This window comes from Diplotaxodon limnothrissa, linkage group LG18 (assembly GCF_057381915.1).
Source record: "Diplotaxodon limnothrissa isolate DT_005_m linkage group LG18, D_limnothrissa_male_GT1.1, whole genome shotgun sequence".
NCBI lineage: Eukaryota > Metazoa > Chordata > Actinopteri > Cichliformes > Cichlidae > Diplotaxodon > Diplotaxodon limnothrissa.
The window spans coordinates 34,849,136-34,862,347 of record NC_140613.1 but is presented as its reverse complement, the minus strand read 5'-3'; the positions used below and the strand labels follow the sequence as shown (position 1 = coordinate 34,862,347).

The window sequence follows — 13,212 nt, the reverse complement described above, 5'->3', positions numbered from 1 at the left end:
GCATGTGATTCAGGTTTTTCGTCGCTTTCTTTTGAGCTGGTTGGATCAGAATGCTGACATTGTTTACGTGCAGCTGCTACAGCGACTATTAATTCGGTCTCATCGTAAGGGTGTGGGGCTGTAGGCTGAACGGCTGAACATGCAAGACTAGCTTTTCCTGCGGTAGATTTATTTTCTATGCTAGAGCCTGCACTAGTTTTATTTGATGTAAAAGCATCTACACCTGGTTCCGGTCCCTTTTTCCATAGTGGTAACATTTGATGTATCACGTCGCGGCATTCTATCATATATTTTCTACAGGACTTTTTAAGCAGACTACTTTTCTTATCGCAAATGGTATTCAACATTTCTACTGACCTGGTTTCTGGTGATAATCGTTCGGGATAGGGCTCCGAAAAGAGATTAGAATGCATTGTACTTACAGTTCTTAAGTTGTAAACAAAGTCAGTCACGTAAGTACTTCCGCATGTTCTGGTTACGTAATCATGGAAGTCTTCACCGATTCGCGGACGTGAGTTGCACGTGACCGGAAGTGGGAGGCGTACTGAGCCGTTATTTGAAACTTTATATTTTATATTTTTTTGGTTTTACAGTTGATTTCGATTTTTTCTCGGACCTGTCTGTGGTCTTTGAATTATTCTGACCCATGTTCAGTGATTTCCAGAGGGGTTTACACGCTTTGAAGGATTTATGTTAGTATTTTGCTGTGGCACAGCTGAGGTTACTTTAAATTTATTGCTAGCAATTTTTGTTTGGGTGAGCAACTTCTCACTTAACGAGCAGCTTCTCGCAATACAACAGGCAACTTCCTGTGTCTTTCTGCTTTTAATTTACTTTATTCGGGGACTAAGGAAGTCGTCAGTGTATCTCTCTGGATCACTAAGTGAAACTTCGTCAGCATATCCCGTTTCTTTTATAGGTTGATCACTGAGAGAGGTATAATACGGTCTTATATAAATATAAAAGACGCATATTTACCTTCGTCAGGATCCCACTTCTGACACCAAATTTGAAGGAAATTTCCATCCCGGGTTTCCTCCGTGGCGTGAGCGATAAGCAGAGTTTTGTCCTTTCCTTATAAGACTCCTAATTATTCAAAGTAACACTCAGGTATGCCGTTCAGCGGGTTAGTTACAGCGCCGGGAGTAGCTTGGGAGAACAAGGAAACACAGACTGCTTCAGGTTGCTTTCCCATAATCAACTCAAAGGTTTATTTAGTACACAACAGCTTATATAGAGGAAAAAAGGTTCGTGTGTCAGCAGGTTCTCAGTTCAAACCGGTACAGACCAAATAAGGAAACGTCTTCCTGCCTTGTGAGCAAAGAAGTATCCTTTGTGTAGTTTATCTCTTCAGTTACAATTTATGATCATCCCAGAAAAATACACTCCTAGACATAGAATACAGAGTTCTTTCATTAGTGAATTCTGAAACAAACCACCTGGCTTTTTAACAAGCTCTTTTCTAAAAGATAAGGAAGGGAGGATGGGAGTAAGGAAGTGGACCTTATAGTTGGATGCTCTCTCCCCCTGTCTATCGTTGAGAATCCACATTTTAGACACTTCCTGAATGTCTTGGATAGCAAATACACTCCTGTGTCTAGAACCACTTTGACAGAGAAGCTGATACCTCACCTTGTCACTAAATTGAAGGGTGACATAATCAAAGCCCTGGAAGTCCAGCCAAATGTAGCAATAACAACAGACCTCTGGTCTGACCGGAGGCTTCGTACTTTCCTGGGAGTTACTGCTCATGCTGCCTGCAAGAACAAGGACTCTTACAGTTTACAATAATTTTTGCCTGACTGTAGGCGTTTCACAGGGAAGCACTGCGGCGAACGAATCGCCTCAGCATTTGATAGAATAGTTGAGGAGTATGGCATTGGCCATAAAATAAGCTACATTCTGACGGATAATGCATCCAATATGAAGCGGGCCTTTAAAGTCAGGATGCCAGAAGTAGAGCACCCTGAAGGTGACAGCAGTGATGACCTCGATGATGAAACAATGTGGGAGGATGCAGAAGGTTCTGATCCATGGTCAACGGGTGAACGTCTTTCTTGCTTCGCCCACTCGCTGCAACTTGTAATCAGTGATGGGATGAAAGAGGTAAAGGCAATAGCTAGAGCCATTGCCAAAGCCAGCAAGTTTACAAACCTGCTGCACAGCAGTAGTAACCACAAAGACTTGTTTGAGGCACACTTTGGCTCCAATAAGTCCATCCCAGCAGGAAACAACACCCGCTGGAATAGCACCTACAGACAGTTAAAAGCTCTGATCACACTTGACCACGGGGCCATCACTGAAATGTGCAGCAATACAGAGAATTTAGTGTTTTCAACCCGAGAGTGGGCTCAGCTGAAAGACCTTTGTGCTTTGCTTGAGCCTTTTTCTGATGCAACAGACCTTACAGAAGGTGATCATCAGGTGACGATTAGCATGGTGGTCCCCACTGTTCTGGACTTGAAGAATCATCTTATAAAGATGGAAGTACAAATGCCCCAGGCCGTAACTATAGTCAGGGCACTGAAAAGATCCTTAGAGAAACGGTTCTCTGGAATTTTCAGGCAGATTTGCATGGACGAAAAGGATCCAGAAGAGCCGTTTAGCCATCGGATCTACTTCCTTGCCACCATGCTCGACCCCCAGTTTGGACTGACCTGGGTAGATTTAGATGTCCAAAATGGTGAAACCGGACCAGCGCTGAAGAGGTTCAGAGATGACCTTAAAAAGTCATTAATAGGTGACTATATAATAATAATAATTTATTGTTATTGTTGTTGAGAGGGTTTTTAGTAGAGGAGGCATTCAAATGAGACCCCACCGCGCACGGCTAGGCTATAAGATGTTGCAATCTTTAGTTTTCTTGAAGTGCAATCAATCACTGTTTTAAAATGTGAACTGTTTTCTCTCACTCCTCTCTGAAAATATGCTGTTTGTTCATTATATATTTGTTCATAAGATATTTGTTATTTGTTCATAATGTCTGTGTTCTATTGTTCCTGCCCTACTGAACAACAGGCTTGATTTCATTGGCAGTGTGTTGTAATCTCATGCCACTGAAGACATCAAGATGCCAGAATCTTTTAAGCACTTGTTCTTATTCTTATTAATGCACAATTTGTATTGGTATGTAATATTTGTAGTTTGCATCTGATTCTTGTGAGGTGTGCACATGTCTTTATATTGTTTGATTACAGAATTTTACTTAAAATGGTGTTGTTTGACTAAATAAATGTGACCATTGACTTTTAAATAACATCTGCATATCACTTTGTGTTGACAGGCCTTATCCATTTTAGGGAAGTTGGTATCATACAGTGTAATTTGGCTAGTACTACTACAATAGGACATGATGCAATTTCAATTTTATAATCTTCAGTTTGATGTTACAATTTTATCTATATATAAAGTATAACTGAAACCAGTTACATATTTCATATTTTAGTTGTTGGAGGTGATCGCTGTTTTGTCAGATGACTTTGGGGCCAGTCAGTACCATCATGTCAGCCCTCAAAAGCACACAAAAGTTAGTCTTTTTTTGTCCCGGTCTCGGTCTCGGTCTTGGTCTCGTCTCGACTTGGTCTTGGTCTTGTCTTGGTCTCGATACCCTCTGGTCTTGGTCTTGTCTTGGTCTCGGATTAGGCGGTCTTGACTACAAGTCTAGCTACGACCGGCGAGCCTGCAACCGTTCATTAACCTTAATGCACAGGGACATCAAATCATTAAAGAAGGCAGGTAGATCATGCATCATGAGTTCATCCTTTAATTCCTCACAGATGTTATTTAACAAAGCGCTCCTTAGCGCTCCTGGCTCCATCCCGTCTCCTCAGTCCAAATCCACGCTATCCAAGTCAATAGCATAGTAGGACATGCTCCGCTTACCTTGTTTGAAGTTCAGGAGACGGAGAGCAGCGGCCTCAGCCCCGGTGCCTTGATTAAACGCACTCTTAAACTTAGTGACAAAGTCAGTATAGGAAATGGGTCAGAGCTTAGCACAACCTGGGCCCATTTTAGCGCACGGCCTCTAAAAAGTTGAACAAAACAAGTGATTTTTGCTCCATCATTATTGTGAAAATGTTGTTGTTCACAGAAAATTAAAGAACACTGAGCCAGGGAAACGGTGTACTTTTCAGACTTGCCCGAGAATGCTTCAGGCGTGGGCAGGGGTCCGTCCAGGGATAGAGCAGCCCGAGGAGGGCTAACTGTCGCTGCAGTGGGTGCCGTCGCCCGGGGAGCGGGGTTAGCTGGCTGAGGGCTTCCCGGCTGCACATTTCCTTCCAGCGGTATTAACTGGGCAAAGGCCTGAGTTAATGCGGCAATGTCGTTCCGTAGCTGGATGAGCATCTGTTCATGGCAGGCAAGAGCGGCTTCCTGAGCGGCCAGAGCCTGGCCCACGGGGTCCTGTCCTGCTGAGTCCATGTTGGCTGGATTGTTTTGACAAGGTTCTTTTAACGGACTCAAGCGCAGACCAGGTATTCCTTGGTATTCCTTTACAATATGCCAATTCCTCTCCACAGCCGCTCCTCTCGTTCATCCGTCCAATACAAAACCAAACAGTTTCAGGGATGATCTACGCACACAGAAAAATCAGGTTAGCAGAAAGTCACAAAACTCTCAGATTGCAGATTGAAGATTCGCAGGTTGACTGACGCTGATAGCTCAATGATCCAGCGAAGACTAGCAAAGGTCTGCCATCTTAAGTAGTGTGGCAATCTGCTGAAATCAGCAACAGGTGTGGTGATGAGAGCAGGTGGGCCAGCAGCGGGAGCCCGCGATGAGCACCGAAAACAAACATGTGGCCTGACACAGAGTCAGCCGGCGAGACACGGGGACCATGACAGGAGCAGAAAGTTAGCAGCCATCCAGGTCTTTATGTCTTTAAGACATTCCTGCAGTTTAACTAATTGGTGTGTGTTATCTGGCTTCATGGACAGATAGAGCTGGGTGTCATCTGCATAGCAGTGAAAATGTATGCTATGTCTTCTAATGATGCTGCCTAAGGTAAATGGTAAATGGACTAATTCTTATACAGCGGTTTTCTACGCTCCCGGAGTACTCAAAGCGCTCTATACAACATGCCACATTCACCCAGTCACACCCATTCTCACAAGCACTTTATCTACACTCAGTGCTTTCTGATTCACACACATTCATACTCCGATGGATGCATCGGAGAGCAAGTTGGGGTTAGTATCTTGCCCAAGGATACTTGACATGCAGACTGGAGGAGCCAGGGATTGAATCACCAACCTTCGATCAGTAGGTGACCTGCTCTATCTCCTGAGCTACAGTCAGCCCATAGGAAGCATGTATAATGTAAACAGAATTGGTCCTAGCACTGAACCCTGTGGAACTCCATAATTAACCTCAGTGTGTGAAGAGGACTCTCCATTTACATGCACAAACTGGAGTCTATTAGATAGATATGATACAAACCAGTGCAGTACCTGTAATACCTACAGCATGTTCTAATCGCTCTAATAGGATATTATGGTCGACAGTATCGAACGATGCACTGAGGTCTAGCAGGACAAGCACAGAGATGAGTCCACTGTCAGAGGCCATAAGAAGATCATTTGTAACCTTCACTAAAGCTGTTTCTGTGCTGTGATGAGCTCTGAAACCTGACTGAAACTCTTCAAATAAACCATTCCTCTGCAGATGATCTGTTAGCTGTTTGACAACTACTCTTTCAAGGATTTTTGATATGAAAGGAAGGTTGGAGATTGGCCTATAATTAGCTAAGACTGCTGGGTCTAGAGATGCTTCTTGAGTAAAGGTTTAACTACAGCCAGCTTGAAGGCCTGTGGTACATAGCTGATTATTAGAGATAGGTTGATCATATTTAAGATCGAAGAATTAATTAATGGAAGGACTTCTTTGAGCAGTTTTGTAGGAATGGGGTCTAAAAGACACGTTGATGGTTTGGAGGAAGTAATTATTGAAGATAACTCAGAAAGATCAATTGGAGAAAAAAAGAGTCTAACTTAACTACTAAGAGTAGCTGTAGATAATATTACATCTGTGGGATAATTATTGGTAATTTTTTCTTTAATGATAAAAATTTTATTTGTGAAGAAGTTCCATCCATCCATCCATCCATCTTCATCCACTTTATCCGAGGCCGGGTCGCGGGGGCAGCAGCCTAAGCAAAGAGGCCCAGACCTCCCTCTCCCCATCCACCTCCTCCAGCTTATCCGGGGGAACACCAAGGCGTTCCCAGGCCAGCCGAGAGATATAATCTCTCCAGCGTGTCCTGGGTCTGCCCCGGGGCCTCCTCCCGGTGGGACATGCCTGGAACACCTCACCCAGGAGGCGCCCAGGGGGCATCCTTGTCAGATGCCCGAACCACCTCAGCTGGCTCCTTTCGATGTGGAGCAGCAGCGGCTCTGCTCTGAGCCCCTCCCGGATGGCCGAACTTCTCACCCTATCTCTGAGGGAGAGGCCAGCCACCCTTCGGAGGAAGTTCATTTCTGCCGCTTGTATCCGCGATCTCGTTCTTTCGGTCACTACCCACAGCTTGTGGCCATAGGTGAGGGTAGGGACGTAGATCGACCGGTAAATTGAGAGCTTCGCTTTTACACTCAGCTCCCGAGTCCGACTTATTGCCGGCAATGCGAACCAAGCTCTTGCAACGGTTGTATAGGGATCGAATGGCCCGTAGCAATGGGCCAGACACCCCATACTCCCGCAACACCTCCCACAGGACACCCCGAGGGACACGGTCGAATGCCTTCTCCAAGTCCACAAAACACATGTAGACTGGTTGGGCAAACTCCCATGCACCTTCAAGTATCCTCGAGAGGATAAAGAGCTGGTCCAGTGTTCCACAACCAGGACGAAAACTGCATTGTTCCTCCTGTATCCGAGGTTCGACTAGCGGACGAACTCTCCTTTCCAGCACCCTGGCATAGACTTTCCCAGGGAGGCTGAAGAAGTTCATGAAGTCATTACTATATTACATGAAGTCATTACTAGTTAACGTTAAAGGGATGGTTGGCTCAACAGAGCTCTGACTGTTTGTCAGCTTGGCTACAGTGCTGAAGAGAAACCTGGGGTTGTGTCATGGTCCTGAGTCTGTCAACTCAGTGTTTTGTGTTTCTTTGTATTATTCTATGTGCTTGTTTATTCTGTTATATCGTTTGTTAAGGTTTGCCATTTGTTAGGGTTTTTGTTCTATGCCTGCCTGCTCCCACTTCTCTGTGTTTCCTCGGTCTGTCTATGGTGTCACACTGTCTGCTTGTGAATCTGTCTGTTTAGTTCAGCGTCTTGTCTGGTTCTCTGTGCTCCCCTTGTGCCCTGTTCGTGTCCCCGAGTTTGTGTTGTGGATTTCCTGTTTTATTTTGAAGGTCTGTGTCTGTTGTCACTGTGTTCAGCTTGTGCCCTCAGGTCATCTTGTGTATTAGAATCAGCTGTGCTTCCCACCTGTGTGCCATTACCTGGTCTCCTCGTGTGTGTATATATAGTGGGTGTCGGTCTGTGCTCGTTGTCGACTCGTCTGCGTTTCATGGTGTTTTGGTTCTATGGTCTGCGTCTCTGTGCCCTTCACCCCGTTTCGTCATTATTTTCAGGTTTGCTCTTAGTTTCCCCAGTTTAGGTTTCTTCAGTTATTTGTCATGCCTCTTTGTCTGTTCTGTCACTCCGCCACTTGTAAATAAACGTCACTCATATCATCAGTCATTGCCTGCATTTTGAGTCCTTTTCCTCCAACACCACATGGCTCACCCCGGCAGCCGTGACAGGTTGTTCTTATTTTCTTCAATCAGTGACGAATAGTAAGATGTTCTGGCTTTGCGGAGGGCTTTCTTATAAAGCAGCAAAATATTTCTCCAGGAGCTACAGTATCCAGAGCCGTACTTAGTGAGGAGGTAAAATTATTAACAAGGTAATCGACCTTAGAGTAGCGTTCAGGTAGCTGCTCTGCTCTGTGTTGGTACAGGGCATTGAAGATGATAACAGTGGGTGGATTATATTCTTAAACTTAGTTACAGCGCTTTCAGAAAGACATCTACTTTGATAAAGTCTACTCTCCACCGCTGTGTAATCAATTATTGTAAATGTAAATGTTATCAGGAAATGATCAGACAGGAGAGGGTTTTCAGGAAACACTGTTAAATGTCCAGTTTCTATGCCATATGTTAAAACAAGATCCAGAGTGTGATTAAAGTGGTGGGTGGGTTCTTTTACATTTTGAGAGAAACCAGTTGAGTCTAATAAGGAACTTATAATAATAAGCAACAGTCTAACAAGCGACTCAGTTTGTGGTGTGAGTGCAGATTGTGCTGCATTGTAGAACAATGTACAGATACACCATCATCGGCAAGCTGTTCTTGCAGGTCTGTGGAGGTGATCTGTGGGTTGTCTGTAACCATTCTCACAATTCACCACATATGCAGCTCCTGTATGTTTCTTGGCTTTCCAGACCTGGGTTTAACAGCAATGGTGCTTGTGGCCTTCTATTTCCTGATTACACTCCTTACAGTTTAAACCTCTGAGATAGCTTTTTGTAACCTTCCTCTGAACCATGATACTGAACATTCAGATCTTCAAATTCAAATTTTATTTGTCAAGCACAGAAGCTTACACAGTACGATGTGGTGAAATGCTTATTGCTGTGCAATGCCCGACCATTAAATGGCAGTAAGAATTGACAGTAAGATTTACAGATTACTACAAAATTTACAGATTTTAACTGCAAATAAGAATTACACGTAAGAAATTATTAATAAGAAGAAAGAAGAAAGAAAGAAGAAATTATAAATTTTGTGTGCAAAAAACCAGAGTACGTGTGGTGATGTATGTGGGAGAGTCCAGTCCTACCCCTGGTTCAGGACCTTAATAGCCTGAGGGAAGAAGCTCCTCCTCAGTCTCTCTTTTTTGGCCTTAAGGGAGTGGAAGCATTTCCCAGACCTCAACAGTAAGAAGAGTCCATTGTTGCGATGGGAGAGGTCCATCCTAATCTTCCTAGCTTTTGTCTTGCACCGCTTGGTGTAGATGGACAGCAGACCAGGATGCTTTCGATGGTGCGGGAGTAGATCTTTTTAGAGTTATCTTAATGATCCCATCCTGTCACTCTTCAGAGGAGAAGCCAAACAGTCAAAGAGAAACACAACCTTGGCTTCCTGTTTTTCATGGTGGGACACACCTGTTTATGAAGATCAAGGCTTAAAGAGCTCATCCAACCAATTTGGTGTTGCAAGTAATTAGTATTAAGGAGTTACATGCATTTAAATCAGCAAAATTACAAGGGTACCCAAATTTTTGCACAGTTTTTCACATTTGATTTAATTTTGTACAACTAAATACTACTTTGTAAAACATCCCAGTACTCAGATGTGACTAGGAAATGAAAGCCACACCACTATTATGTTTTGTTTTTAAAAGAAGAGTGAATTATTATGCACGCTGAAAGGGGTTCCCAAACTTTTTCATATGACTGTATTTCTTGCATTGCCAGAAATGAACAACTTTCCTTTTAGCACCTTGATTGTTCCTCCTGTAAAGTCCAGTGGGTATTAAAAATGCTTATAGAGATTCTGTTGATTCTATTTCTTGAAGATTGCATGAACATGAACTGGCTGCATAAGGACACACAGCTATTTTGTTTCTTTTGGGTTATTTTAAATCAGTGCTTCCCAAACTTTTTCCAGCCATGTACCCCTTGAGACATGTCACCCTCAGCCGCATACCCCCTACTACGAACGACTCTTAATTAGTGTCTATAAATACATTGCAATATCGCATGCATAAAGATAAATACTGCACAGTCGATTATTTCTCACCACCAAATGAATTTATCAATATTTTTTAGTAATGACAGAGTTTTAATAACAAACTTTACTACTTAATACTAGCAGTGTATCAAAGGATTTATTAGAATTCACTTTTTTGTCGAGAGCATAAAGGCCATGAACTTTCATTAAACAGAACTTTATTTAATGTGATGGATGTGCTTGAGCAGAGGCACACAGCTCTTCAATGTTTGGCTCAATTTGGGAAAGGCTGAGTCTTAAATCGTTTTCCACACAAAGTCTTGCTCTGTATTTTGTTTTCATGTTTGTTAAAGCAGAAAATCCCTTTTCGCATAAGTATGTGGTGGCGAAAGGCATCAGAGTCTTGACAGCGCGCTTAGCCAGCGCGGGCTGTTCAGTGCGCAGCCCTATCCAGAAATCCGCCAGGTTCTTTTGAGCGTGTTCAACTTTTAGAGATCCATCTGTGGCGATTTCAATTAGGCTCTCCTGGTCAGACGGTGATAACGAAGTAGGCACGGCGGTGAACGGGTGACGTATCCAATCATTTGAGCCGTCCGTCTCTGGGAAGTATCGGCGTAACTGCACCGCCAGCTCCTCAAGGTGCACGTTACATTCGCGCTTTACACTTTTAGATAGTGTGAGATCATTAGAGCACAGAAAATCATGCAGCACAGGAAAGACTTCAGTGTTGTTTGTATCCAAGCAGTTCTTCCAAAGGTTTAACTTCTTTATCATGGCCTCAACTTTATCTTGAACATTGAATATAGTTGCAGAAACGCCTTGTAATCCGAGATTGAGCTCGTTCAGACGAGAAAATATATCACACAGATAAGCCAGGCAGGTAAGGTACTCTTCATCATGCAAATGTTCAGACAGCTCAAAGGGATGGTTACTGAAGAAACCTTTAAGTTCATCCCTCAACTCAAAGAAACGGGTCAGCACTTTCCCTCTAGATAGCCAGCGAACCTCTGTGTGGAGTAATAATGTCTCATGCTCGCTGCCCATCTCATTGCACAACGCAGCAAATAAGCGGGAGTTCAGCGGCCTGGCTTTCACAAAGTTAACCATTTTTACACTCGTGTCCAAAACATGTTTCAAACGGACAGGTATTCCCTTTGCAGCAAGAGCCTCTCGGTGGATGCTGCAGTGTACCCAGGAGGCATCTGGCGCGACTGCTTGCACACGCGAAACCACACCTCCGTGTCTCCCAGTCATGGCCCGTGCGCCATCAGTACAGATGCCAACACATCTGTCCCACACGAGTCCATGTGTGTTCATGAATGTGTCCAGCTTTTGAAAAATATCTGCGGCAGTTGTCCTTTGTTCCAGCGGTTTACAGAACAGCATGTCCTCCTTGATGGTTCCTTCATGAATGTAGCGCACATATACGAGAAGATGCGCCAGGCCAGCCACATCCGTGGACTCATCTAGCTGTATTGCATAACATTCACTGTGGCGTATGCGCAGAAGTAGCTGCTGTAAAACATTTTCTGACATTGCATTGATGCGCCGTAAGACAGTATTGTTTGATGATGGAATGGACTGTATCGTCTTTTTTGCCTTTTCCCCCAACATTGTCCCTACCATATCTAAAGCAGCAGGGAGAATGAGGTCCTCCACAATAGTGTGGGGTTTGTTGTTTTTAGCCACTCTGTAACTGACCATGTAAGATGCTTGTAGTCTGTTTTTATTCATAAGATCTGGCACCTGAATGCAGGTTTTACTTGTTGAAAGTGATTTTAGCTGTCGCTCAAAATATTCCCTTGGTTTATTTTTCAAATGGGGATGATTTGTCTCTAAATGTCTGCGCAAAAGTGAAGGTTTCATTGAGTTCTGAGACAATACTTTTGCACAAATAACACACTGTGGCCGGGGAAATCCACCAATATTTATACACGTAAACCCCAGCGAAATATAATTGTCATCATATTTGCGCTTCTTTGATGAGGTTGTGTTACAGTCCGTGCTGTCATGCTTTCTCCCACTTTGACGCTCCGCATCAGACACTTCATCACTTTCCACATGGCTGGCTCCAGCTATGCTAGCCACTTGGCTAGTAACCACAGATACATCCCTGCTAGCACTGCTAGCATCCAAATCTGACGAACACATTGTTGTTGAACAATCACCTGTGCGGTCACTGGAAAATGCATCTTCAGATATGAGCTTATTGGTTGTTGTGGCCGGTGTCTCTGTGGTAGGGCCTTTTTTTCTTGTTAACCACTTGTCCATTTTCGCGCTGCACTGAATGCTTGGAGGCAACTTCAACTGTTAGGTGTCAGTCATTTGGGCAAATCACGCCCATGTATTTTGTCAGAGCTATTTTTTTGCTGAACACCAGAGGGTGGTATATAGTCATGTATTTGACAGGCAAAAAAAACTGCATTAGCGCAAATTTCGGCTTTTAAAACTTTTGATCCCCACTCCAACCCCAACCCACGCGTACCCCCTACAGCCACTTGCGTACCCCCGAGGGTACGCGTACGGTAGTTTGGGAACTACTGCTTTAAATGATGCCATATAAATATAATATGATCTCAGTTCCCAAAACTGACATGTTGTGACTGATACTGACATTATGCTGATTTAATTTAATCCAGAGCATGCTGTTCTGCATATCCGGCCCAACTCTATTCTGATGCAAAAGAAGGCTTCCAGTAAAGCTGCAAATGTGAAACAGGACAATAATGACCACAACTGTCCAGGACTTTTATTTAGAGTAAAACATCTAAGATGCAAGGACATTTCACTTCAGTAGAATGAGAAATCAAAATTGTTTGTCTTTTGTTCTTTGCAAATGGCTTCATTAGGCGGGCAGATATCATGCTCAGGGGTAGCAACCATGAAATTCTACATACTATTTGCTTTTTTTATTTGGCAACTCTATGATGTGGAATCATTTGGTGTCAAGCATGTGATTGGTGTTGCGCATTATGACTGTCAGAGGGAAGGATTTCACCAGAGCTGGAGGTTCTTGTCTCTGGGAAGGAATACGGATGTAGAGTGCTCATTGGTAGAGCCTTGGAGATCCTGAGGGGTCGTGGGGAGTGCAGCAGGAGGTTCAGTTGTTGGGGGATGGGGAAAAAGGGGTAGGGGAAAGCATGATGGAAAGACAAAAAAACCCAAACCTCTGTGGTTCTTCCAGCCACATCACAGAAAATAAACCATTAACTGTAACTAGCACTTCCACTTCTTTACATTTTCCTCACTGGGCTCTGTACAGCCTCTGTCTCATTACTATACCGCAGAAATGATTGTTAAATTCTGATCTTTGCTTAAAGCATGCATTTTGTAAACAGTCCCTCCCTCCCTCTATTTTCAATATACTGTCTGTCTCAGACAGAGAAGGGTGCCCTAATAAAATATAAATCTATGATTCACCCTTTTTTAAAATCACCATTAGAAATAAAACTGTACATTGCGATTGCAAAAATGTAACAATCATAACATAAGAAATATT

General features: G+C 43.5%; 1 protein-coding gene across 1 annotated transcript; it reads left to right on the top strand.

Annotated features, from left to right (window-relative positions):
- The first annotated feature begins 1,506 nt into the window (after window positions 1-1,506).
- LOC146614053 (zinc finger BED domain-containing protein 4-like) lies at window positions 1,507-11,855 on the top strand. Its single transcript, XM_085378617.1, has 3 exons — window positions 1,507-2,740; window positions 5,831-5,923; window positions 11,713-11,855. Exons 1-3 carry the CDS (start codon window positions 1,924-1,926, stop codon window positions 11,853-11,855), a joined length of 1,053 nt encoding a protein of 350 aa, XP_085234743.1. The 5' UTR covers window positions 1,507-1,923.
- Window positions 11,856-13,212: the final 1,357 nt, after the last annotated feature.